Source organism: Pongo abelii, chromosome 14, assembly GCF_028885655.2.
Source record: "Pongo abelii isolate AG06213 chromosome 14, NHGRI_mPonAbe1-v2.0_pri, whole genome shotgun sequence".
NCBI lineage: Eukaryota > Metazoa > Chordata > Mammalia > Primates > Hominidae > Pongo > Pongo abelii.
In genome coordinates, this window is record NC_071999.2 from 115274788 (window position 1) to 115301370 (window position 26583).

A 26583-nucleotide genomic window follows, 5' to 3' on the forward strand; every position below is an offset into this window, starting at 1 on the left:
CATATATACGTATATATGTATATACAAATATATGTGTATAGATACGTATATACGTATATATACATATATACGTGTATTTTATATATACAAGTATATGTATATATTTATATACATATTATATGCATATTCTACATTTATATACATATATTTATATTTGCATTTATTAAATATTTATATTTCAATAAATATAAACTTTATTAAATTTTATTAAATACTTATATATTTAATCAATACATATATAAATATAAAATATATAAATACAAAATATAAATATATTTATATAAATATATACTACATATTTATATATGTATATATTTCTATATGTATAGAAATATTATTATATACAGTGCATATGTATATATTTACATTTATATATAAATTCTCATATATTTAAATAGAAATTTATATACATAAACTATAAAAATATATACATTTTAAATATAATTAAATATAATTCACGTTCTTTGAATTTGAGAGATTTCACTATTACAAATTCTTTAGGAAAACAGCAATCTTAGACTTGTATTTCTATTTTTCAGGCTATATTTTCTTCATAGTAAATATTTGTTGAATTCATAGGGAGTATTTTAGAATTTACAATGAGGTATGATGATTTCAGGAAATTACTTTTCCTAAGGTTTTATGGAAGTGATTGTAAGCGGATATGTACTTGATGTGCCTTCTGAGTCTGTTTGTGTTGTGTATTGGAGAAGCACTAGATGTTCAATAAATGCTAATTGCATTAAAGTCAGTGGAAATGTGCTTTGGAATAATAGTTTTTAAATTATTTTATGTTCAGTTTAAAAAATTGTTGTACATTCACTTAAAATTTCCATTTTTAGTTTCAAATATTTTTAGAAAATTTTTGGGAAATCGACTAAGTTTAAGTCAGTGTAATTATTTTGCTGAGTTCTGATAGAAATAAAGCAAAACAGAGAAAAACCAATTGATTAGTTGGTGCACAGCCTAAACTGCTGTGGAAACATGAATGTTCCTTTAAAATCACCTTTATTTTTTAAGCAAGATTTTTATCATGGGAGTCAGTTTTGTGGTTTTATAAAACTCTTTTATTGTACTGAGATGTACTAATGAGTCTTAGCCAAAAGACTCCCTGAGGACTCATTCACATGTTCAGTATAGATTATATGTAATTTGTGGCAATATGTCAAGCCATATGCCATTTGAGTAATCAAATGTAGACACATACACTTAAATTGTGAGCTATTGCAGTTTCAAAAAAAGCAGCAACACATTCTGAATTTTATAAATCAAGACAAGTAGAAAAAGTTAACTGATTTGAAATCAACATGCAAGTCTAGTTTGGACAATAGGAGGAACATTGCTAAATAGCTCTCTGATAGTAAAGTTGGCCCCAAGCGAGAGCTCAATGGCCCTGGGGTTCTTGGCTTTGTTGCCACTGTTTTGGCCAGACTGATGGGGTAGAACGTATCTCCTTCATCACCACTTGCTCCTCCATGATGGGATTACCTGGTCTTTTTACTGGAAATTCATTACATTTCATAGGAAAGATAATTGTTACTCCTGGATGATACTGGCATCCAGCCCCACCTGGAGGGACTCACCTGTCCTGAAAGCTCTGACCAGGAAGACCAGCCACGCTTCAGAGTCTTGTTTGGAACAGAGGCTCTGAGGTGCTTTTAGAAATGTTTAAGCAACATTATTTAAATTATAGCTGGAGATCTTTTCTAAACACATTTGAATTTTTCATTACTCATAGGAGCACAGTATATTTTCCAATCACCATTACAGAAATATTTTAAAGTAAATGGGAAGAGGCTGTACATGAAATATTAACACAGTCTCATTAATGAGCATGAATCTGAATTAAAGAAGGCTTGTAGGGTTTTTTGGCTAGATATTTGTTTTAGCAAATATTAAATCATATATGGGATTATCACTTATAGGGGCTGCTCTTAAAAGTCTGATGATTTACATGATGGATAAGCATTAAATTCAGAAATGTGTCTAATTTTATTGGCTATTAAAATTAAGATTCTTGAAGGAAGAAAGAATTATGGTTCGGTGAAAGACATTGGCTCTTAGGAAAGTTAAATTTCCATTAAGGTGATTCTAAACTAGCTCTAGTAAGAAATAGTATTTTTAAGTTCCTAAATTTTGATGTGAGATGAGCAAATAGATTAGGAGATAGTAAAACAACATTAAGTAATAAAAATTGCATTAATGAAAATGTAGGTCAAAAGTAATAGTTATACAATATATGACACCTACCTATATGAGCCTTGTTTGTTGTCTGCTCGTAGGATCTTTGTCTGAAAGTTGTTTTTTATGAAAATTTATATTAACATGAAGTGAATCTCTTTGGATCTCAGATAAGCATCCCATTGTGATTGGTCTGAATGGTTTATAGGCAACAAGTTGGTGATGTTGTTCTTACACCTAAGATGATGCATCTCTGTTTCAGCTCCTTCTCCCCACAAATGCTTATGCATTATAATGGGCTAAACGGGAGCCCTCCGAAAATATTTCCAGGCCCCCATTCATGGAGGCTGTGAATATGATCTTATTTGGAAAAAGGGTCTTCATTTATATAATTAAGTTACAGATCTTGAGATGAGGAGATGATTCTGGCTTATCTGGGTGGTCTCTACGTCCAAAACCTACTCTAAAAGTTAGGCAGAGAGAGATTTGAGAGAAAAGAAGGAGGCCATGTGACCACAGCAGGAGGTATTGAAGCAGCCAGGAGCCAAGGAACACCTGGAACTCCCAGAAGCTGGAAGAGGCAGGAAGGATCCACCCCTTGAGCCTCTGGCGGTGTGGGTGGGCCAGATTCCAGAGTGCTGGCCTCCAGTGGTGAGAGGGAACACTTTTCTCTTGTTTTGAGCCACCTAACTCGTTATTTGTTGCAGCCATCCTAGGAAACCATAAAGTATTTACTGGTTCATCTTGACAGATGATAAGAGTAGTAGTTTTATCAGATAACACTGTAGAATTTCCTTGCCACATTTGATTCGTTTTTAAGTGATTCCTACACTTCTCTGTCTCAGGTTTTTGCATGTGGTTTTCCTTACCTGGAACATCCAAATCCTATCCATCTTCCTTCAGATCAAGTTCTTGGCCTGACCTAAATTTCCTTGATCTCATTTTGCCCTAATCAATAATGATTCCTGAAGCTTGCATGACATTTTCCAGTTTACAAAGTACTTCTGTGACATTGTCACCACGTTCTTGGATATAAATATTACTATTTCCGTTTTCCAGGTAAATAAGCCTTGGTGAAGTTCAGTGATTCACCAAAGATTGTACAGCTGCATATTAATTTCCTAGGCCTGCCAAAACCAAGTACCGTAGACTGGGTGGCTTAAAACAACAGAGATTTATTTTTTCACAGTGCTGGAGGATAGAAGTTCAAAGTCAAGTGTTGGCAGGGTTGATTACTTCTGGAGACTCTGAGGGAGAGGCTGTTCCAAGCCTCTCTCCCAGCTTGTGGTGGTAGCCAGCCATTGGCATTCCTGCCTTACAGACCCCAGTTCCTGGCTTGCAAACCTATCACCCCAATCTGTGCCTCCGTCACATGGCCCTGTCCCTCTGTGTGTTCTCTCCTCTTCTCACAAAGATTTAATCCAGCCGGACCGCATCTTAATTTAGCTAATTTCATCTACAAAGACCCTATTGCCAAATAAGGTCATATTCTGTTGATCTGGGTGGACGTGAATTTTAGGATACACTATGCAAGCCACTACAGGCTAGCAGTGACAACGCTGTGTCTTATTTTCCCCAAGTTCACTGTGCTTTTCTCTCTTCACCACATCGTGGGGTGACATTCCTAATGTGTTTATTGTCTGTGCTCATAGAATTCATGTGGCATAGTGGAAGGAGGGTGGAAAGGGCAGGATCCCTGCCTGGGGCCCAGCTGGCCAGGGTTTGATTTCCAGCTCCATTACTCTGTGCCTTTGAGGAGGATAAGGACCCTCAGTTGCCACACCATGATATTTATCATTAAAGAAAATATAATTATGAACCTCATAAACTTGTCCTGAAGGTTAAGTACAGGACAAGCAATAAATGCAGGTAAAATTATTTTTACTCATTTTTTTCAAGTATGTGAGTCATCTATTTCCCCAACAATGGCTGAAGGTCTTCAGTGCAGGAATAAAACAGTACTTCATAACATTTTGCACTCATCAATCACAGATATTGAAGACCAGAAAATATTGCAGGGGTTATCGAGTCAACTTTTGCCATATATTCAGAGGAGAATATTGGTGGCCCCATTGAGTTGCTCAACTAAAGTAAGTGGTAAAGTGTCCTTGATTTGTTTAAAAAAAAAAAGAGTCAATTCTTTCATCTTATAAAAGTGCTCACATTATATAAAGTAATATTTTGAAAGTCATGTTAGAATGTTTATTTTTATATACATACGGTTACTGGTATCACTTTAGTAGATGATAGGAAAGGTATAACCACTCCCATTATATTACGGTATTTTCTGGCCCTTCTTATGACACTTGAAAGACTTCAGTGGAAGATATATACAGAAAATTGAGATATTTCTCTATAGTATTAAATTAAATATATTAAAATATAATATAAAAAATATATAAAAATATAGTATAATATAAAATTAAATTAAATATAGTATTAAATACAGAAAATTGAGATATTTCTCAACTGCAATATTAAAAGAGAAAACAGAAAACAAAATGTTTTAGTTTATGTTAATGTAACATTTTGTTTTTCACAGAATATTTGGGATGCTTTGTGATGAGTAGCTCCCTTTGAAGGGAATTTTGTAAAAAAAAATGTATATTCTTTACCATTTAGTTTTGTAACTAATACTTTAATCAGGCATACAGATGTGTGAAATGTTACTGCACATTTTAAAAGATCCTTTCCATATGGTTTCCCCTTATAAAATTAGAACATTCTCTACAATTTATATACATACTCTGAGTTGTAATTTTATGATGGCATAAAAACTTACAGCCACCTTATCTAGTGTGCTTGCAAATGCATCTTTCTGTGGGTGGATTTTGATTGTATTTGTCAGGATTCCTTCGTTGTAGCTCTAAACCACAACCCTACAGATAAAATTGTAATCTCAGACACGTAGGCCCTGATCATTACTGTTTATGTCAGTGATTTCCACAGGCCTTTACGGGAATCATATCACTAAAACGTTGTTGATGGAAATGACGTGAGGAAAAGAATGAAGTCACTGATTTGTAGCCCATCTGTAAAATACGTAGATTTTTTTCTTCTCTTTAAAAATAACGTATCTCTATCTTTGAATAAACTAAGTTTGAAATGTTCCTATTGTTTAGATTTATGCTGTAATGCAGGTCCCTGAGTAGAGATCTTTGTCTCATTGATGCTGTGGTTGATTCTAGATCATCTAGTGATGAAAGCCAACCCCTTTGCCCTTAAACATTTTTTCTTTTCTTTTTTTTTTTTTTTTTTTTTTTGAGATGGAGTTTTGCTCTTGTTGCCCAGGCTGGAGTGCAAAGACACAATCTCGGCTCACTGCAACCTCCGCCTCCCAGGTTCAAGTGATTCTCCTGCCTCAGCTTCCCAAGTAGCTGGGATTACAGGCATCCACCATTGTGCCCAGCTAATTTTTTGTATTTTTAGTGGAGACAGGGTTTCACCATGGTCTCGAACTCCTGACCTCAGGTGATCCACTCTCCTCGGCCTCCCACCTTAAACATTTTTATATAACATGCTTGCGGGATGTCTGTTGAGCTTCTCAGTTCCACCTGTGTCAGGAACACCTTTCATAACATGTCCTTTATCTCCCCGGAGATTTGTGGGGGACACATTGTACCCAAGAAGACTCTGAGAGTGAACTTTTAAATTAAAAAACAAAGAACATGAACTAATCAACAGGGCAGTTTTCATTCATTTCTCTCCTTTTCTCCAGGCAGAATCCCCAGACATAACAATCAAATCAGTCTGGTCTAAGCCAAACTGATACTCTTAAAAGCTATTTGACAAAGGTATTTTGACCTGCACAGAAAGAACTTAATTTACATCTGTATTTGTTCACCTCTTGAGCAGGCGTTTTGAAAAATAAAAAGTAGCTCTACCAGGCTCCTGGTGTTCCACTGCTGACATGAATTTCACCTTTGGCAGTATTGTGTGGGAGGCATGGTCTACCTTTTCTTACCTAGGTTTCGTTAAGACAAAAAGTAATATGTCATTTAGAGAATCTTCCACTTCTTCACATATTTAATATATTCTTTTATCTTCATGAGCTGACAGAAAGTTATAAAACTTTAGATTTTTCAGAATATTGATAGTTTATGGCTAGTTGGTATATTTTTTTCATAAAGGAATCAATGAGGCACATTCATAAATTTCAGCTGTGTCAATTTCAAGGGACTATCCATATACAGATTTCTAGATATCTAGATGGGACTCTTAACAACATTATTATTTGTTCCTAATAACCTTCTTTGTTAATTAGTATTCATCAACTTAAAGTGAATCAGAAGGAAAGCAAAAAAAAAACAAAAAAACTAGTGGATAGAATCACTTAATGGGGAAGTAAAAGAATAGAAGCTGTTGCTTATAAATATTGATGATATATAGACATCAGTTTACCACTACAGAAGAAATTGAGACTCTTTTCAGCAAACCTCAGATAGAAAGCTGAAACCAGGCAGGGAAAATAATTGGACACATTTATATTTGCTGAAAATGATCACTTATTTATTTTGCTAAAATCCAGTCTTCACATATATTCTGTGGTATATTGAATTCAAGGGTTTATCTCAAAACTTTGCATTTTAAATTATCACCACTTCCAACACCAGAAAAGTAGTTTAATTAAAAATTTAATTCCAACCACTTCTTTCCTAAGGATTATCTTTTGCATCATATAAATAACATGATAGAGAAAGGGATTATAAATTTGATGGATGTATGAATTTACTTTCATTTTGTGAATATTGATGATGTTTCTCAGAGCAGGGAGCTTATCGACTCTCAAGATTCAGTTGCATATACATGATGATTCCCAGATCTCCAGTCTATTTCTGCTGTGGGCTGCATATTGACTTTTTAATATCTCTATTAGTATAGCATGTTAAATTCAACAGAAGCAAAGTCAACTAAACTCCCTACCCATCTCCCACTCTTTCTCTCTCAACTCACCTCAAAAAAGTAAAAAAGAAGATAAATAAAACTGATTTTTTGTATTTGTCCCCCCTTTCAATTAATGGCAAAACCAGACACCCAGTTAATTACCAAGTACAAGCTACTGTCTTTCTTATTTAACTCTCAATCCAAATACTCCACTTCTTATCTCAGTACTCTAGTTCACATCACCCTCCTTGTTCTCTGGACTACGTCAGTAGTCCCTCAGCACTAATTGATGGAATGAGTACTAATTATCATTAAAGAATAAAGGAATGAACGAATTTTGTTTTGTTTTGATTTGATTTTTGAGGCGAAGTCTCATTGTTGCCCAGGCTGGAGTGCAATGGCGCGATCTCGGCTCACTGAAACCTCTACCTCCCAGATTCAAGCGATTCTCCAGCCTCAGCCTCCTGAGTAGCTGGGACCACAGGCACCCACCACCACACCCGGCTGATTTTTGTAGTTTTAATAGGGATGGGGTTTCACCATATTGGCCAGGTTGGTCTCAAACTCCTGATCTCAGGTGATCCACCCGCCTTGGCCTCCCAAACTGCTAGTGAATGAATATTTTTACTTAAAGGAATATTGACTGCCTCTAATTCATTTAGTTTTTTTTGTTTCTCTGATTACTCTCTTCAAAATTAAATGTGATTACTTTGATTTGATTTGTTAATAATAGACCTAAACTATTGGCACTGATGGATGCTCTACTTATCAATTGGGCATAAATGATCCCTTTTAAACATTTCTATCCCCAAGCTTATTTCTCATAGTTGAAGAATAAATTTTGCTTTCTCTCTTCAAAACCAGAACTTCCAAATTATTTTCACATTTTTGTTTTTCACATATCTGGTAGTAGAACAGACACAATTCAGAAGATGTAATTGAGATTCTTTAATATTTTGGGCCTATATTGCTTTTTAAAATATATTCAGCAAGATTAGTTTTTTCCTTGTAACCAGATAAAAACTTGGGCAGCTCCAGTGATATTTCTGGTCTCTCTCTAGTCATACAATGTCATTTATTTGCTTTACTTGGCACTCACAGACCCAATTCAGTAATTAAGAACTGTAATCATCAAAACAACAGATTTAATGGAAAGTGAAGTCTCTTCATGCCTCAGATACTGCCTAGACATTGTACGGTGGCCTAGAAAGTCCCTTTTTCTTCCTTTTCATGCCACGCTTTGCCTCTTCTGATGTGCATTGTTTCAATGTGGTTTCCCGCACACTGTGCTTCACGTGTGCAAAGCTAACGCTCACTCAGGTGCTTTTCTGGGCTTCTTAGAGGGACCGACTTTCCCAGGTGTGGGTGATGCTCATCTTTGGCTGGCTGCTCCCCCTCGACCCTGGTTTTGGGGTTGATTCCACATAGACCCTCTCTACTGGACTCCATAATTTCCAACTTCCCATGTGTCTCTTGGCAGGATTTAACACAGCTCTGGCTTGGGTACCAGATGAAGCCCTACCACCATATCCTTCGCTATCAAAACCTCCATCTGTGGTGTGGTCTCTGTTTTCATGTGCTGGCCCAGAACAGCTCAGGCCGCTGCAGCAGAAGCCGCTATCCCTCCTGCATCATCGCACATATCCCCATCCTTTGTGCTTCTTCCCAGGGCCAAAGGCCAGTGCACAGTATCTCCCTAGCCAGTGGGACAAGGCAAAGGTGTAAGAAGGTTCCCATGAAGCCTCCCTTCTCTTGACTTAGAGGACAAAGGAAGAAACCGTGGAAACGCACTTATGTCCACAATTGGATGTTATTAAAGCAATAAAGCAATCACTATTGTGTACTCCAATTGAGCACAAGATCAATAGATTGATAGATGTAGACTTTGGTGTATGAATTAAATACAGTAGAGAGCTAGATAGATGGGCAGGCACACACATAAATCAAATACCACTACTGACAGACACACATGCATATTAGCCATGCTGTAGTCTTGGATATTCCTAAATGTCTAACCTGAGGGTAGCTTTGTTAGAGGAACTTTAACTTTTAGCACTTTAACTACATGGAAATGTAAATTTCAATATCAGAAATATATTTAAGATATATGTGAGATACTGTAATTAGCATTTGATTTGACCTTAACATACCTAACAAGGTAGCCTGTGCAAGCTTTAGAAAAGTCTCTAATTTTAATGCAGAGAATTACATATAATTCTCTAATTTACATGTAAATTATGGATAATCTTCGCTAGGTAAGAGTAATAGGGAAGGAAAATTAAGGCGTATTTATAAGAGATCTAAGTAGTGAATTTCTACACAATGCCCCTAAAGGCCCACCTAGGGACATAACACCATGGTTTTGCTCTTCAGAGGCATTGGTGTGTGCACTTACTGAATTACAGGGAGCTGAAGAGTGGCAACATCCATGTTTTCACCCTTTGCCCAGGGCTCCGTTTCCTCTCATCTCTCCGTTCTGTAGCCTGTGAGGCAGTGCACCACTGACAAGTATGCTGAGACCCACTGGGCTCTGTGCACAATACTCATTTTGCAGCTCAGATGGCTTCTCCTTTCACATACAGTTCTCCTACAATGGATGATTCTCAACCCTTTGCCTCGATCTGTCAGACTTCGTCGTCCCACATCATTCTCTTTGCTTTCCTTTATACCTTCAAGAGCTCCATTATCTTTCTTTAGGGGTCTTAAACAGTGCTGTGCAGCATGTATCCCTGTCTTTTCCTGAGCTACGTAGCAGGAAGGAGCTTCTCAGCTGTCAGCAACAAGGCAGAGTAGACAAAACAAGAAAATGAAAGATCATTGAGGTCCATCAGGATTCCATCTCAGGAATAAACTGTACTAAATTTTCAAGGAGCAGAAAATGATTACAGGGAATAGATTCCCCAGGAAAAGTTAAGCAGACAGACAAGGGATGCTGAAGTGATCTAGAGATTATCCACAGCAGAAAGTAGCTGCATTACCTAAGGCTAAAGGATCATGGGAGGAGAAGTTACCTCTGGAGCCCAGAAGCTGAGGGTAGGAGGTGGAAGCCACATGTTTCTACAAGGCCACTACTCTGGAAGAATTGGGCTATGAAAAGTGGGCTGCAAGACAAAAATGGAATCAGGGAGGAAATTCACCCCTTGTAGGAGAGGAAGATAATTACCAAAACTTGGACCCTCCTCCTGCCTTGTCATTTTCTGCAGTGCTTTTAGGGGTGTAGCCCTATCTGGAAGGCCAGGCTGAGAACCCCACTGCCTCAATGCATCTTAGGGCAGAAAAGGGCACAGATTCATCCGAGAGCAAATGGGCATACCTTGAAGAAGAAAGACATCACAAAGCACAATTTGTGGCAGAGTCCAGGTCTCTTGAAAGTGCATACCTAGACAAAGTTAGAGTTGATAGATACAGACATATAAGTTAAGGCTGGCTACCCCTGGAAAAAGGAATTAGAGATAATTTTTAATTTTGTTACTTTTAGTACATTCCAAATTTTATAAATGTATATGATATGCTTAGGCTTTATGTCCCCACCCAAATCTCATCTTGAATTGTAATCTCTGTAATCCCCAAAGGAGAGACCAGGTGGAGGTGATTGAATCATGGGGGTGGTTTGCCCCGTGCTGGTCTCGTGACAGTGAGTTCTAACAAGATCTGATGGTTTTATAAGGGGCTCTTTCCCCTTTGCTCAGCACTTCTCCTTCCTGCCGCCTTGTGAAGAAGGCACCTTGCTTCCCCTTTGCCTTCCGCCATGATTGTAAGTTCCCTGAGGCCTCCCTAGCCATGCTGAACTGTGAGGCAATTAAGCCTCTTTCCTTTATAAATTACTCAGTCTCAGATAGTTCTTTACAGCTGTGTGAAAACAGATGAATACAACATGTAACATATTTTACAAAATATTTTTAAAAGGTTAGCCCCTGCTGTTTTCCTTGGCTTATTAAAAATCTAGTCTGTTAACCCTGATAACCTCCTCAATCCAATGATGATATTTTAATAACCTTTGATATTAGCCATATGAAAGGCAATCTGAAAATCTAAGTAGATGCCCATTTACTAAATTTACATATAAGCCATTCCTAGCCCCCTAAAATAATAGTTTTGTTGATGGATTATGCTAATCAATAAAATCATTAAAATTTAGTGTGAAGTGGCCAGAGATCAAAACTCAATTAAATAGATAAGAAACTGTGGTTCAGAGAAGCTGACTGTCATGTTCCCACAATTAATTATCCCAGCATGTGGCCCATGAGTGTTTCTATAGGTTGAGAAGCAGAAACTATAATAGAATGAGAATCTCTTCTTCTTAACCCTTGGTCTATTGTTTCCTTTTACTTTACCACGCTCTCATTTTTATATCATTTTCTCCAAAATTCCAACACCATATATGGCATATATAGGGTGTCACAATAACCAGGGATTTTTGAAAAATACTGCACTTGATTGCTATCCTCTTAGATGAAAGTATTTGAAAGTTTTTTTTCCTCTACAAGAACTTTTCAAAAAATGCTAACTCCCCTAAGAAAATAGCTTAGCCTTGAGTATAGTTATAGTGTAATCTCATCTTAAACTTATCAGCAATTTAAAAATACGTCAATATCTGCTCTAATGGCTGTTCTCAGAAGGACTGTGTTTCTTTATTTAAAATGCACTGTAGGCCGGGCATGGTGGCTCATGCCTGTAATCCCAACACTTTGGGAGGCTGAGGCGGGCGAATCACTTGAAGTCAGGAGTTCAAGTTCAGCCTGGCCAACATGACAAAACCCTGTTTCTACTAAAAATACAAAAATTAGCCAGGCGTGGTGGTGTATGCCTGCAATCCCAGCTACTCAGGAGGCTGAGGCAGGAGAATCGCCTGAACCTGGGAGGCGGAGGTTGCAGTGAGCAGAGATCATGACACTGCACTCCAGCCTGGGTGACAAAGTGAGACTCTGCTTCAAAAAAATTAATTAAATAAATAAAATAAAATGCACTGTGAGCAGTTACTTCCTGCAAACCCTGCTCCTATGCTTCTTTCTCACCTGCCAGCACCACATAGAAGGACTGAGTTAACAGAGCATCCTAAGCTCCTAGTAGCTGGAGCTGTGATTCTCATACGTAATGTGCATCCAACTTAACTGGGGAGCAAGTTTAAAATGCAGCTCCCTGGATTCCTCTCCAATAAATAATGACTAAAGAGGTCTGGGGTGAAGTTGAAAGCATTTCCATTTTTATTAAACACCAGAGGATATTCTCCTTTAGGGAATCTGGAAAGCACATTTTGAGAGACACTAAAATTATTAGCCACATAGTAGGTGCTCACATTTCACAGTTTTGCATTATTCTCTCACTCGGTACAAGGCACAGCGAGGAATGAGGCTGCAGACATAAAGAACTCACTATTCCCCAGCTCCAGCCAACCCTTGGACCTTCTTTAACAAGGTGAAGTAAGCCAATTGCTCTTGCTTTCAGTTCAGGGAATTAAAATCCAGTGTTGGTGGATAGAGCTATTTCTGTGGCGCTCTCTTGCCTTTGGATTTCAGTTTCCTTGGTGATTAGCCAAGCATGAGCCTGACACCCTTCAGTTAGGAAGAAAATCCATGTGGTTTGGCATTTTGTAACTTTTGTTCTCTTTGTGGAGCCAGGAAACTCAGTATCTTGATGAATTTTGAGTCACAGACATGGTGAAAGTTTTATACCCCTTTTTTCATATATAGATGACATAATTTATCTTTTAATTGTATTTATTGCAGTGCTGGAGTGTTACAGCAAGTACTTCCAAAAAAGCCGCATACTGTCACTGCTCTCAAGTTTATATTGCACCCCTCATTTGGCATCCACACTGGAGCATTTAAATGAGGATTGCTAACTGCCGCAGCATAAGCAAAATGCTAAGTTTTCTTTTGAGTTATTTTATTGAACAAAATCATTCCAAAGGAAATTTTGAATACATGACAATTTCCTTAAAGATCCATATTGAGTCGCATGAATATAAATTTCTCTATTACATGCATGAGAGACGCTGCCATGTACTGCATGAATCCTGTCTTCCAATCTTGAGAAGGAAAAATAAATACATAAAGCCTGAAGATCAGTTATGTAAAGAGAGTGGGGAAAAGGAAGGCATAAACCCAGCCTCTATCTTTGGCTACTTTCATGCTTTTCTCCTTTCATCCCACAAATAATAAACCAAAAAAGATTAGCAAGGCCGTGAGCCAAGTAGCTGCCCTGAGTGACCCTGGAGAGTCTTCGACCTAAAATCTTCTCTCCGCTCCTCCAGCAGCATCAACCTGCTCTCCCCAGTGGCACAGCAGAGAGCAGACCTTTGTCTGTCACTCCAGACTCACAAAGCTCTAGGTGAATTCTAATACAGGCTGGGTTTCTCCTTAGTGCTTTTTCTTTCCTAGAAATGGTTCCATCTCACTAGGCTCTGAGCCTCACTTTCCTTTGAATTGCCCAGGAGCCCACTGGCCTTGTCTGCACTGTTTTGCAGCTTTTCTTTGTTTCTTCTCTACACAAATATTGCCCCTTCCTGATGCTGGAGGCGGTGGCCATCAGGGAAGTCCGGGTGCTGAGTATAGATGCTGATAAGTTTAATGGGCTCTCCTTTCTAGGGAGACTTCTTTTCTTAGGAAGCATTTCCTTCATAAGTTGTCAATGAATTTCACCTGAGACAATGATGGGTCTCGAATGAGAAGCTTTTTATTGGGAGGCAGCCTATTTAGCAGCCTCAAGACAGATTACCTAGGTAATGCCATGAGTCCTTCTCAAGTAAGTCATGTATAAAACCCTGGAAGACGGCAAAGAAGAAGGTACAGGTGAGCATTAGAAACATCAATTAGGGATATTCATGAGAAAACTATAGTAAAAACTATCCAAAGGTAGGTAGGAACAAGCCTTTTTATTTATCTCCAAAGCCACCAAGAGACACACAGAGAGAGAAAGAGAAAGAGAGAGAATGGGAGAGAGAGAAAGAAAGAGCTAGAGAGAGAGGTCAGCATTACTGCCTATGTGTTGTAGATGAGAAGCCTTGAAAATTTAGTAACTTGCCCTGGTTACCCAAGCCCTGGGACTTGTTGAAGCTGGACTCCAGAAGGTGTGTCACTGAGCAAGGCCAATGCACTTTTCACAACAGCTTGATGCCTCTCAGAGACTTGGGCCTAGAAAGGCAGAGTTGGCCTTGGTTGCTGGAGAAGCTGGAAAGGAGTTTATTGAAAGGAAAGGCAGCAGTGATGGCAAGGGAGGAATCTGTTAGTAGGGTAGAGGAAAGTGAAGAGCAGAGTACAATGGGGAAAATGGGAAAATGCTGTAAAGCGAAGGATTTAATTAGGCAAAATGTACGTTTTTCTGTAGACAGTGAGGATTTATCAGGGATCCAACATGATCGATCATCAAGTTAGATTTTTTTGTTTTCCATTTCCATCTTTTCTTCAGAATTAACTCCCAGGTTGTGATGGTTAACTTATGTGTTGGTTTCGCTGGGCCATGGGATGCCCAGATGGCTGCTTGAACATCATTTCTGAGGGTGTCTTTGAAGGGGTTTTGGGAAGAGATTAGCATTTGACCAGTAGACTGATTAAGATGTTGCCCTCCCCAGCTTCAAGAGGGTGGGTGGGCACCACCCAATCCCTTGAGGGCCTGAATAGCGAAAACAGGTGGAGGAAGGTTGAAATCTCTGTGCCTGACTGCTTGAGCTACAATATCAATCTCCCGCCCTTGGTACTCCTGGATTTGGGGCCCTCTGACTTAGACTGGAATCTACACTATTGGCTCTCTGGCTCTCAGGCTTTCAAACTACCTTGTCGACTTTCCTGGGTCTCCAGCTTGCAGATGGCAGATTGTGGGACTTCTCAGCCCCCATAATTATGTGAGCCAATAACTCAGACTATATATATTATACCATACTACTGGTTCTATTCATTTGGAGAACCCTGATGAATACAAAGCTTTGTATTCATTTAAGACAAAAAGAAAACATTTGGGCTATCTTAGTCCAGATTATAATTTTTTTTTAGAATCAAATTTGTTATATTTTTTAAACCAAAATTTTAAAGAATCTTTTTCGTTATATTTATTGAAATTACAGTTTTCCTTTTACTGTGCACAATTTTTCAATGCATAGGTTTATTTAGGATCTTAGTACTATGCTAAGATTCTAAATGGATATTTTTCTCCTAGCTCCCTGCCACTGTGATAATATCAAAGGAGGCTTGGTAGGGGGTTAGGACTTCCAGCACTGTGCAGAGGTAATACACCACTACCCAATTTATGAAGGCTATGTAGGAAGCAGTAAAGAAGTGTTTCAGCCCCTTCCACTGCTCATCCCACAGCCAGGGAAGAATGACTGGAGGCTTAGTGGAGAGGTATAGCCTTTATCTTCACCCAGCAATAATGAGGATTCATTCTTCTTGCATATCAGAGGAGGCTGGGTAGGGACCTAGACATCTACTCTGACAAGGCAGTAGTGAGGCTGTGCCTTCCTTCTCTTGTTGAGTGCTGGAAGGAGCCAGCTAGGCAGAAAGCGATGCTGGAAACTTCAACACCCTCCTCTCAACAATTGGTAAAACAATGACATAGGCAATCAGCACGGGTACAGGAGAACTGAACAACACCATCACCAATAGAATCTACTCAATATTTATAAACACATCCACCAGCAAAAGCAGAATTCGTATTCTTTTCGAGTACTCATGGGACATGTGTCCAGATGGACTATCTGCTCGGCCGTAAAGCAAAACTAAGCAAACTCAAAAGAATTGAAATTATACAGAGTAGGTTTGCCTACCACAATGGAATCAACCCAGAAATCAATAACAGAAAGATAACAGCCAAATCTCCATATACTTGGAAACTTAACAGTGCCCTTCCAAATAATCCATGGATAAAAGGGGAAATCTTGACAGAATTAAAAATAATATGCTGAACCTAATGAAAATGAAAGTACAACATGTCAAACTTGTGTGGCACAGCTAAAATAGTATTGAATGAGAAATGTATATCACTAAATGCATATGTTAGAAAATAGGGAAAATCTCAAATCAATAATCTAAGCTCCCATCTCAGGAACATAGGAGCAAAATAAACCACAGTAAGCAAATGGAAACCAATGACAAAAAAAGCAGAAATCAATAGAATTAGAAAAAAAGGAGAAAATCAATGAAACAAAGAGTTGGTTCTTTGAAAACACCAATAAAAATTATAAACCTGTAATATGAGTGACAAAGAAAAAAGAAAAATTACATAAATAGCCAATATCAGTAATAAAACAAGGAAAATCATTATAGGCCCTGTAGACATCAAAAAGATACAAAGGGAATATTACCAACAGCTCTCACACATAAATTCTGTGACTTCGATGAATGGATCAATTCCTCAAAAAACACAAGCTACTTCAATTCACCCAATATGAAATAGACAATTTGAATAGCCCCATAACTTTTAAGAAATGAATTTGTAATTTAAAGTCTCTCAAAAAAGCTTCCTATTCCAGATTGTTTCACTGGAGAATTCTACCAAATGTTTTAAGGAAAATTAAAGCCAACTTTACACAATCTTTTCTAGAAAATAGAAAAGAATACTCTCTAATTCATTTGATAAAGCAAGTATTATCCTAACACCAAAAACCACACAGACAGTAGCGCACACACACACACACACACACACGCACACAGAGAGAGAGAGAGAGAGACAAAATTAAAAACAAAAAACATCCTTCATGAATATAGGTGAAAAATATGTTTAAAATATTAGCAGATAGAATTTAGCAATATATAAAAAGAATGGTTTTGGTTTTTGTTTTCTTTTTCTGGGGGTGCACAGCTGATTCAAAGTCTAAAAATCTATCAAGGTAACCAATCACATCAACAGGTCAAAGAAGAAGAAATACATGATTATATCAGAGGATGAAGAAAAAGCATTTGATAAAATTTAACATCCAGTAATGATAAAAATCAACTCCCAGACAAATAGGAATGGAAAAGATAACCTGAACTTGATAAAGAGTTTCTACAAAAATCCTACAGCCAATATTATATTTAAGGGTGAAATCTGGATGTTTTACTTCTATGATCAGAAACAAGACAAGGATGTCTGCTCTCACCACTCTTAACATAGGCTGCTGGAAGTTCTAGCAAGTGTAATAAAGCAAGAAAGGACATAAAAGGCAAACAGATTGGAAAGGAGGAAATAAACCTGTGCCTATTTATATATGACATAATTGCCTTTGTGTAAAATCCCAAGAAATCTACCATAAAAAAAGAAAGGAAAGAGTCAAAGAACTAATAAGTGAGTTTAGCAAGGTCACAAGACACAAGATAAACATTCAAAAAATCAATTGTATTTCTGTATACTAGCAATGGGCATTGAAGTGAACAATACAATTACATTTACAATTGCTCATAAAAATGCAATACTTAGGTGTAAATCTAACAAAGTAGGGTACTTGTGTGGCAAAAACCACAAAATGCTGATAAAACAAATTAAAGATCTAGATAAAAAGAAAGACATTTCATGTTTATAGATTTGAAGACAATATAGTGTCAATTTAATAGTAATTAGCATAGTAGTAGTCAGTTCTCCCCAGATTGACATATAGGCTACTGCATTCCTATCAAAATCACAGTAAAATTTTTGTAGATATAAAGGTATAAATGATACCATTCTAAAATTTACATTGAAAGGTAAAGAAGATAGAATAGCTAAAACAATGTTTATAAAGAAGAATGAAGTGGGAGGAATTAACCTTCTCCATTTAACGTCCTTAAAGCATATTACACATAGGTCAATGGAACGGAATAAGGATGCAGAAATAGAACCACACAAAGAGACTCAACTGATTTTGGGGAAGTGAAATTGTTTATAAACTGGCAACATCCGGGATCCGTGTGGTGATGTAAATATTCTATATTTTCACTGCATTAATGTCAATATCCTGGTTGTGATAGTTTTGCAGGACGTTACTATTGAAATAAATTAAGTAAAGAGTACACAAGATTTATCTGTATCATTTCTTACAACTGTATGCAAATCTAAACCTATTCAAAATTAAAACTTTAAAAATATTTAAAGGTAATAGAAACAGGATACATGTAGATACGATAAAGGGCATAAATGGACATCATTTATTTCGATTTTCAAATTGCCTTTTTTTTTTTTTTCCCGAGACTAGAGTGTCACTCTGTTGCCCAGGCTGGAGTGCAGTGGTGGCGTGATCTCGGCTCACTGCAATCTCCACCTCCTGGGTTCAAGCGATTCTTCTGCCTCAGCCTCCCGAGTAGCTGGGATTGCAGGCGTATACCACCACACCTGGCTAGTTTTTGTATTTTTAGTAGAGACAGGGTTTTGCCATGTTGACCAGGCTGATCTCGAACTCTTGACCTCAAGTGATCCACCCGCCTCGGCCTCCAAAAATGTTGAGATTACAGGCGTGAGCCACTGGGCTGGGCCCTCAAATTGCCTTTGACAAGGCCAATATGAAACTTCACTGATCAAGGAAAGTATCACGGTTAAAAGACCTAATTTGGAATCGGGTAGTATTTTATCTTTAAATGGAAAAGAAAAGTATTTGTGCATGCTTGTGTGTGCATGTTTATGTTGTGTATTTAAATTACTTGGCTCTGTCCACTAGAAATACCTAGAAACATTGGTTGATCCAATACTCAATCACACAGTGTGCTATTGTGAATCCTTACAGTTCAGATGGTCTCCATGTCATTTCTCTTCACAAAAATTTGCAAGATGTCCCGGAGGGAATACTTGATTCCAAATTTAGCACCAGGAAAAGACAACAGCAACAACAACAAAACACTGTTTGCAACCATGTGTTAACAATCCACAAATGCCAATTTTATGTAATATATTATCAATTATTTGTATTATTATGAAAAAATGTATAAGCTATTTGCATAGTCTCTAATATTTGTGTTCATCTGTCAACTCAAATTCTGTCAGTACTGGTCATCTATATCTTACGGATAGGGTCAAAGGTGTTTAAAGTTGGAGGGCCCTTAGGTAATATTATTTAACAAATTAAGAAAGACTCAAAGAATTTAAAGAGCTTGTCTAATATCACAAAAATAAGTAAGCTCACCTGCTTCACAATTCATTAACTTCATACAAATGTCCTTTTAGCAATAAAAAAAGAGTTACTAAACACTATACTTCCTACAAAAATCAAACTGCCGTCAGCAAATGTTTGTCGTTGTATGTGGATGTTAAATGCATTTTCCCAGGTAACAATGAATTGAAGTCTCCGAATGGGAGTTTTTTTACTTTAATTTGAATGGAAGATCTTCAGCATCTTCTCTAGATATCCACGTAAACCAGGTGCCATGTATGAGAACTTTCCAAAGAACATTATCTTGTGCTGGTGAAAGATTAGTTAGCATTATCTTAAATAAAAATGACAGCACAGTGTTATGCTATATTTAGTTACAGTATAACCAAAACTTGCTATCCATTTCACCAAATAAATATTGATTGCATCCAATAGACAAGGCATTGTGCTGGCTGCTGCAGAGACAGAACTGAGAAATGTGTAGTCATTGTCCTCGAGGCACTTGGTAGCAGTTTTACCAGGGAAGTTTGGAAGCACCATCAAAAAACAAGCCCATAGCATGAACAAAGATAGGCAAGAAATGTATTTAATGAAACTCTGATGGTCCAGTTGTGCGTGTGTGTGCATGTGTGTGCGTGTGTGTGTGTTTCATTTGAAATCATCGGATTTCCAGGCAGAGACTAAGCTAGAATTGTAGATTGTGGCTATATAGAGGAGGATTCTGTATGACAGGGTCAGAGGTTCTGAACAGGAGAAATGACATTCTCAGTTTAATATATGCATCAAATAGCAGTGTTGCATTAAAGTGAGGATGTAAAAAGGCCAGTACTTAGCCTTTTTGACTATTTGTCTGTCAAAATAATAAGTGCTGGTTTTTACTAGTGTGAAGATAGTAAATATAAAAAAGCAGGGATTGAAGGGAAAATGAGAGGAAAGCTGCAGCCATTGGCAGATGACAGGGAGCCGTCCTGGGGGAGGGGATCCCAGATGGCACCGTGGTTTCTAATCTACATAACGTGCAGCAGTGAACATGAGGAAGGAGAGAAGGACGAATGAATGATTCAGAGATTTCAAGTGAGAGAGTATTGAATTTTTAAGTAAGAAATATGGCCATCTTCTGAGAATGAGGCAATCTGGGCTGGGGCTGGAAGCTTGAAAAGAGGCAAAAAGATTTCTAACAGTTACTGTGAGGATTGTAATGTGGCATTATCAAGAGGTGAATCGGGGAACTTCTTAGCAGCCAGACAGGGTCCATCTGAGATGTCAGAATGAATTTGTGGCAGATGCAAATGATACCGAATTACAGTCAGATCCGATGATTGACCATGTCATTCACTACAATTAGGAATGACTGACTATGATGAAAAAAAAATGGTGGCAGCTTATCAGTGGCTTTTGCTACTTAAATGCTAAGCCCTAAGTTTCAGGTTTTCTTGAGACCTGAAAGAAGTCAAAATAGGCCGTTGCTTTAGAAACTATGGGTGAATTGAAGGAGGGGAGATGCCAGTGGGAATGAAAAGCATGTTTAGAAAGTGGAAGAGAATAACGTCAATAGGCTATTAGAGATGAGAGTCAGGATTTGAATATCTTGGAGGTAAGGTACTTCCAAATATTTGCACCAGAAGTACTCAAAGTCATGGAGAAGGATATGATTGGAGGCATTTGGACAAGATCTTTAGTAAATGCATAGTCCTTTTTGATGTAACTGAAATGACATTTGAGGAAGCTAGGAATAAAGTGAAAAACGAATCATTGATACTCACAGAATTTGATGATCATACCTGTTATACAGTATGCCAGAAGAAATTATCTCAACTTCCATTAATTTTCTAGAAGTGAATTGGAATAACTACTAAAGTCATGTGAGCATGGTTGGGTAAAAGCATAACACAGTAGGACTTTGTAGAGATTACCCACAGTATTTGTAACCCCTTATACTTCAAATAACTTGTTTTTGGTCTACAAAGCAATGGCACGATCTCGGCTCACTGCAGCTTCCGCCTTCCAGGTTCAAGCAATTCTCCTGCCTCAGCCTCCCGAGTACCTGGGATTACAGGCGTCTGTCACCACACCCAGCTAATTTTTGTATTTTTAGTAGAGATGGGGTTTCACTGTATTGGTCAGGCTGGTCTCAAATTCCTGACTGGTGATCTGTCCACCTCGGCCTGCCAAAGTGCTGGGATTACAAGCGTGAGCCACCGTGCCTGGCCCTAAGAACTTTCATGTATGTTACATCACAATATTAACAGTGTGGTAATGCATTTTTACTCTCATTTTACCAAGTAAGAAACTGCAGCACTGGAACATTGAATGACTTGCCTAATTCCACATAGCTCCAGGTGGCTTCTGAAGATCTGTTGACTTCCTCCATGGTTTTGCTGGGCACTGCTGTTCCAAACTCAGGAAGGCATAGGGAAGCCAAGCCTCTAGATGGAGTTTTCTTGACTTCAGCACTATGAACATTTATAACCAGATAACTCCACGCTGTGGGAGCTTCTCTGTGCACACAAGGATGTGTAGCAACATCTCTGCCCAACTATCACCCCCAGTTGTGAGAGGAAAAATGTCTCCAGAAACGACCAAGTGTCCCCTGGAGGGTATGATTGAGAACCATTGCTCTAGATTGTATAAATTGTTCACATTTAACAATGTATGGTGTGTCACATCATATGTAGCTCACATTTCAGTATCACTAAGCCATGTGGTGGCACAAGTGCAAACTGGATAATTAGGTAATGGTTTACTTGTACCTGAAAGTAGTTTAACATTTTGGCATTGTCCCCCAGCTCAGCTGGTCTTCTGACCCAAATTTATTGGAAAACCTGGGAATGTGTGGGATGCCTTATTACTTCTGTTTTATTTAGGACCTTGTAACAGCAAAGAATAAAAACTCAGCCTTTATGGGAAAGGTGGAGATAATCAGGCACCCATTGTGGCAGATGCAAATATAAAAGCCTATAGAAAGGAAGTTGCATCAGGGATCACCCACCTTTTCCAGGTCCTTCCACAGTCTGCACAGCCCTTTCTTCATAGTTTCTTCTGCTGTCTCTGTCTAATATCCATTCACTGCAAAGAATCTAGTCCTCTCTGGGCTCTCTAGACAAAATTCCCAAAGAACTCAGATTAGCCATCCATACTACCTCATGGGTGACACTCAAATGCCCACAGGCATAACTCTTATACTCCCGCATGGGCGAGGCGCACTCTCCTTCAGGCCAGACGCAAGTTCTGCCTCATGGCGGATGCTCGCCCTCCCTCACGGCGGGTGCTCGCCCTCCCTCACGGCGGGTGCTCCCCCTCCCTCACGGCGGGTGCTCGCCCTCCCTCATGGCGGGTGCTCCCCCTCCCTCACGGCGGGTGCTCGCCCTCCCTCACGGCGGGTGCTCCCCCTCCCTCACGGCGGGTGCTCGCCCTCCCTCATGGCGGGTGCTCGCCCTCCCTCACGGCGGGTGCTCCCCCTCCCTCACGGCGGATCCTCCCCCTCCCTCACGGTGGGTGCTCGCCCTCCCTCACGGCGGATCCTCCCCCTCCCTCACGGCGGGTGCTCGCCCTCCCTCACGGCGGGTGCTCCCCCTCCCTCACGGCGGATCCTCCCCCTCCCTCACGGCGGATCCTCCCCCCTCTCACGGCGGGTGCTCCCCCTCCCTCACGGCGGGTGCTCCCCCTCCCTCACGGCGGGTGCTCCCCCTCCCTCACGGCGGGTGCTCCCCCTCCCTCACGGCGGATCCTCCCCCTCTCTCACGGCGGGTGCTCCCCCTCCCTCACGGCGGGTGCTCGCCCTCCCTCACGGCGGGTGCTCGCCCTCCCTCACGGCGGATCCTCCCCCTCCCTCACGGCGGGTCCTCCCCCTCCCTCACGGCGGGTGCTCGCCCTCCCTCACGGCGGATCCTCCCCCTCCCTCACGGCGGGTGCTCCCCCTCCCTCACGGCGGGTGCTCCCCCTCCCTCACGGCGGATCCTGCCCCTCCCTCACGGCGGGTGCTCGCCCTCCCTCACGGCGGATCCTCCCCCTCCCTCACGGCGGGTGCTCCCCCTCCCTCATGGCGGGTGCTCGCCCTCCCTCACGGCAGATCCTCCCCCTCCCTCACGGCGGATCCTCCCCCTCCCTCACGGCGGGTGCTCCCCCTCCCTCACGGCGGATCCTCCCCCTCCCTCACGGCGGGTGCTCCCCCTCCCTCACGGCGGGTGCTCGCCCTCCCTCACGGTAGATCCTCCCCCTCCCTCACGGCGGGTGCTCCCCCTCCCTCACGGCGGGTGCTCGCCCTCCCTCACGGCGGATCCTTGCCCTCCCTCACGGCAGGTGCTCGCCCTCCCTCATGGCGGGTGCTCACCCCCTTTCTTGGTTGTTGCTCACTCTTGCTTAGGAGTATAGAGGCCTCATTGGTTTTGTGTCTCCCGTTATCCACTCCCGGTCCACACGGGGCAGAGAACAGACTATGACACACTGACCATGGTCTATTTTCAAAAGTAAGCCTTTTAAAGAGTGTATGGCTGATCAGCTTCCCAGACCACTGAGATTTCACACTTAGTTGACACTAAGAGAGACAACAAACTATTTCAGTCTTCAAAGATCAAGTTTCTCAGCTTCTACTAGTATGCTGATAAAATTATAACATCGTTCTAATTGATTCATAAGTCACCTATGGTGAAGAAAATTGCCCTTTAGAAATCCAGAATTAATTGTTTCCTGTGTGTTCTTAATTGTAAAGACTTAAGAGTACTAATTATTTAAGTATTCAAGCAGAACTTTTTAAATTAGGAGACTATTAAATTTCTCAAACTGAAATCACACTTCATTCCCAAAGTTTCGCAAGTGTGTTTACTTGGTTTAGTGAGTTTTCTGAGCAAGTTAGAGTCCTTAAGAATGAAGGAGACTACATGAATGTGAACCATCACTATTTGCTCTTAAACTTGGCGATCAAAGGAGACCTTCACAAAATAGAACAGAAGAGGGTTCCCTTGTTTAATGTACAGAATGAGAACAGGCAGATTATAGCTTTGAACTTGCATGTAACGTGAACTGTAAGACCTGAAGATACTTCTTTTATGAATATTTTAAAACTTCACCTGGGTCAAGTTATCCTTTAAAGGAATTTATTTTCACAGTCATGTTTAATCATTAGTAATTATGCTGCTTTCTTTTATTCTAGGTAATGTATGATGTTGTTGGGGCGATTGAAAAAAATAAAGACTCCCTTTCACAGAATCTTCTATTTGTAATGAAAAGTAAGTTGATCTTTTTTTCCTGCCCTACACTGGTTAAAATGCCGTGCATCTGTTATTTCTTTATCTCTGAATATTTTCCTATAAAATATGCTACCAGCTAAAGCATAATTGAAATGCCTTTTGCATTCTAATGCCCAGAATAATAAGAAATGGGTCTTGCTGCACTATATGTTGGCTACAATGTAATTTGGAGTCCAATGGAAACCATAATTTAACTAAGCTTTTAGCAGATAGAAATGTAAAATACCTTTACTACTTTAGTGGGTTGAATATAGAAAAGCTTTTCTGTGAAGACTAATGAAGATGAGTATGGCTTCCAACGTTATTTAAGCCACAACAGGGAGAATTTCATTACTTAAGATGACTCTGGAGCACAACTAAGGGTGGTATTTTTTTCTTATGTACTTTCAGTTATAAAATATTAATGCTCACTATGTAGGAGGAGTAGAAAAAGAAGGAGTATGTATATGCATACACATGTAAGTTTAAATTTATAGGATCCTTCTACTTAGTGAGCATTAATACTTTATATGCATGTATCTACTACAATTCTACACTATATACAAGACTGTATACAAAATGTATATATGTGATTATTAAATGTATATTCATACGTATATATACATAATTCTGTCTCTAGTAATTATTTTCTTAACAGCAGTTCTGCAGTGATTCACATTTTTCTAATACCCCTTTTAGTGAATTAAAACATTGCATCTTGTATGCTTTAAGTTGCTATAAATGAAATAGTCATTCATCTTTAAAAGAAGCACAGGATAGCTTTTTCGTGAAATAGTTGAATGCTCTAGCATTGAAAATAAGAAATCTATATCACTTCTGGTTTGAGAAACATATTTGCCTCAAATTACAGCAGCACAGCTGTAATACATTGTTTTTCACTGAAGATTGTTCTGCTTGCCTCTCAGAACTTATGTTTTTTGTGAGCTCTCTTAGCTAAAACTAACAAAAAAAAAAAAAAACAAGGAATAACATTATGAAGACGGAAGGAATTGGTCTTATTTATTATCATTGGAAAATCTTCCTTTTAGTGTGCTATTATTTGCACTTTTATTTATAATGCACTTCCATATCTTTTATAAAGATCCAATATATAGCATGTATTTAAAAGTTTACACAATGCTTTTTTTACTTTTGTATTTCATGGTAATAGGATATGTGTGTGTGTATGTGTGTGTATATATATATGTATATATATGTATATATATATGTATATATATATATATTTAGAATGAAAATATGATGGCTAGTCTGCTTATCTTAATAGAGTCCCTATATTTTAAAATCATTCTTTTATGTAAATTTGTACAAAAAAAAGTTCCAGGAAAGAAAATAATTGAGTCTTTTTTTATTCTTTAGGAGGTAGGTGCTTCTGAGCAAAAGGACAGAATTTATAATGTACCCTTTTGTATTTATACAGGAGGTGTCAGATTTTTTTTTTTTTTTTTGGTAAAGGGCTAGAGAATAAATATTTTAGACCTTGTGCACCATCAGATTCTTGTTGCAGTTACTCACCTCTGCTGTTATAATGTGAAAAACAGCTGTAGACAACACAAATGGATGTGACTGTGTTCTGATAAAATTTTATTTATGAAAACAGGCAGTGGGCCATGTTCGGCTCAGGAGCCATGATTGCTCACTCACTCTATCATAAAAGCAAAATATTTGTGGTTGCCGTCATGTTTTATGAATCTGTGAAATACTTTGATGCTTGTACATATTTATTAAAAGCAACTGCAATTCATAAATAATAATTTTTATTTGCAGGTACTTTGCTTATATTATCTAATTCAATTTTCATAGCATCAAAAAGCTCCCAGTTGAGGAAGACGGTGAGGTCTGTTGTAGAATGTACACAAGCAGAGCTGAGTCTCTGAGACCGCTAACCAGGTACAGTCAGGGAGCTTGGAGACAGCTCATAGAGAGACGCAGCAAATACACTCATTTGTGCCTAAGATTAGAAGTAAAGTCTACTTCACTCAAAAGGAGGCAAAAAAAAAAAAAAAAAAAAAAAAAAAAAAAAAAAAAAAAAAAAAGCCAAACTCCAGACTTCTAATTCTGCTCACAGGAATAGAAAATTTTAGGATTTAGGAAAATTTAGGATTTACTGTCAATTATGTTAATAATTATTGAGTCTTTTTTTTTTTTCTGTGTGTCTCTGTACACTTGCTTATAAGTTAGGTTATCCCACTTTACAGGTAGAAAAACCCTGTGCAATGATTGTAGATCCCAGTGAGGGACACTTCC

At 38.9% G+C, this 26583-nt stretch overlaps 1 protein-coding gene across 9 annotated transcripts in view; it reads left to right on the top strand.

Annotated features, from left to right (window-relative positions):
• Positions 1-26583, top strand: part of MYO16 (myosin XVI) — a 717368-nt gene that overhangs the window by 531755 nt on the left and 159030 nt on the right. For all 9 annotated transcript variants that reach the window (XM_054529223.2, XM_054529222.2, XM_054529219.2 and 6 more), the window contains one exon: positions 24243-24318. In XM_054529223.2, the coding sequence (XP_054385198.1) occupies positions 24243-24318 (76 nt within the window). The remainder of the gene's footprint in view (positions 1-24242; positions 24319-26583) is intronic.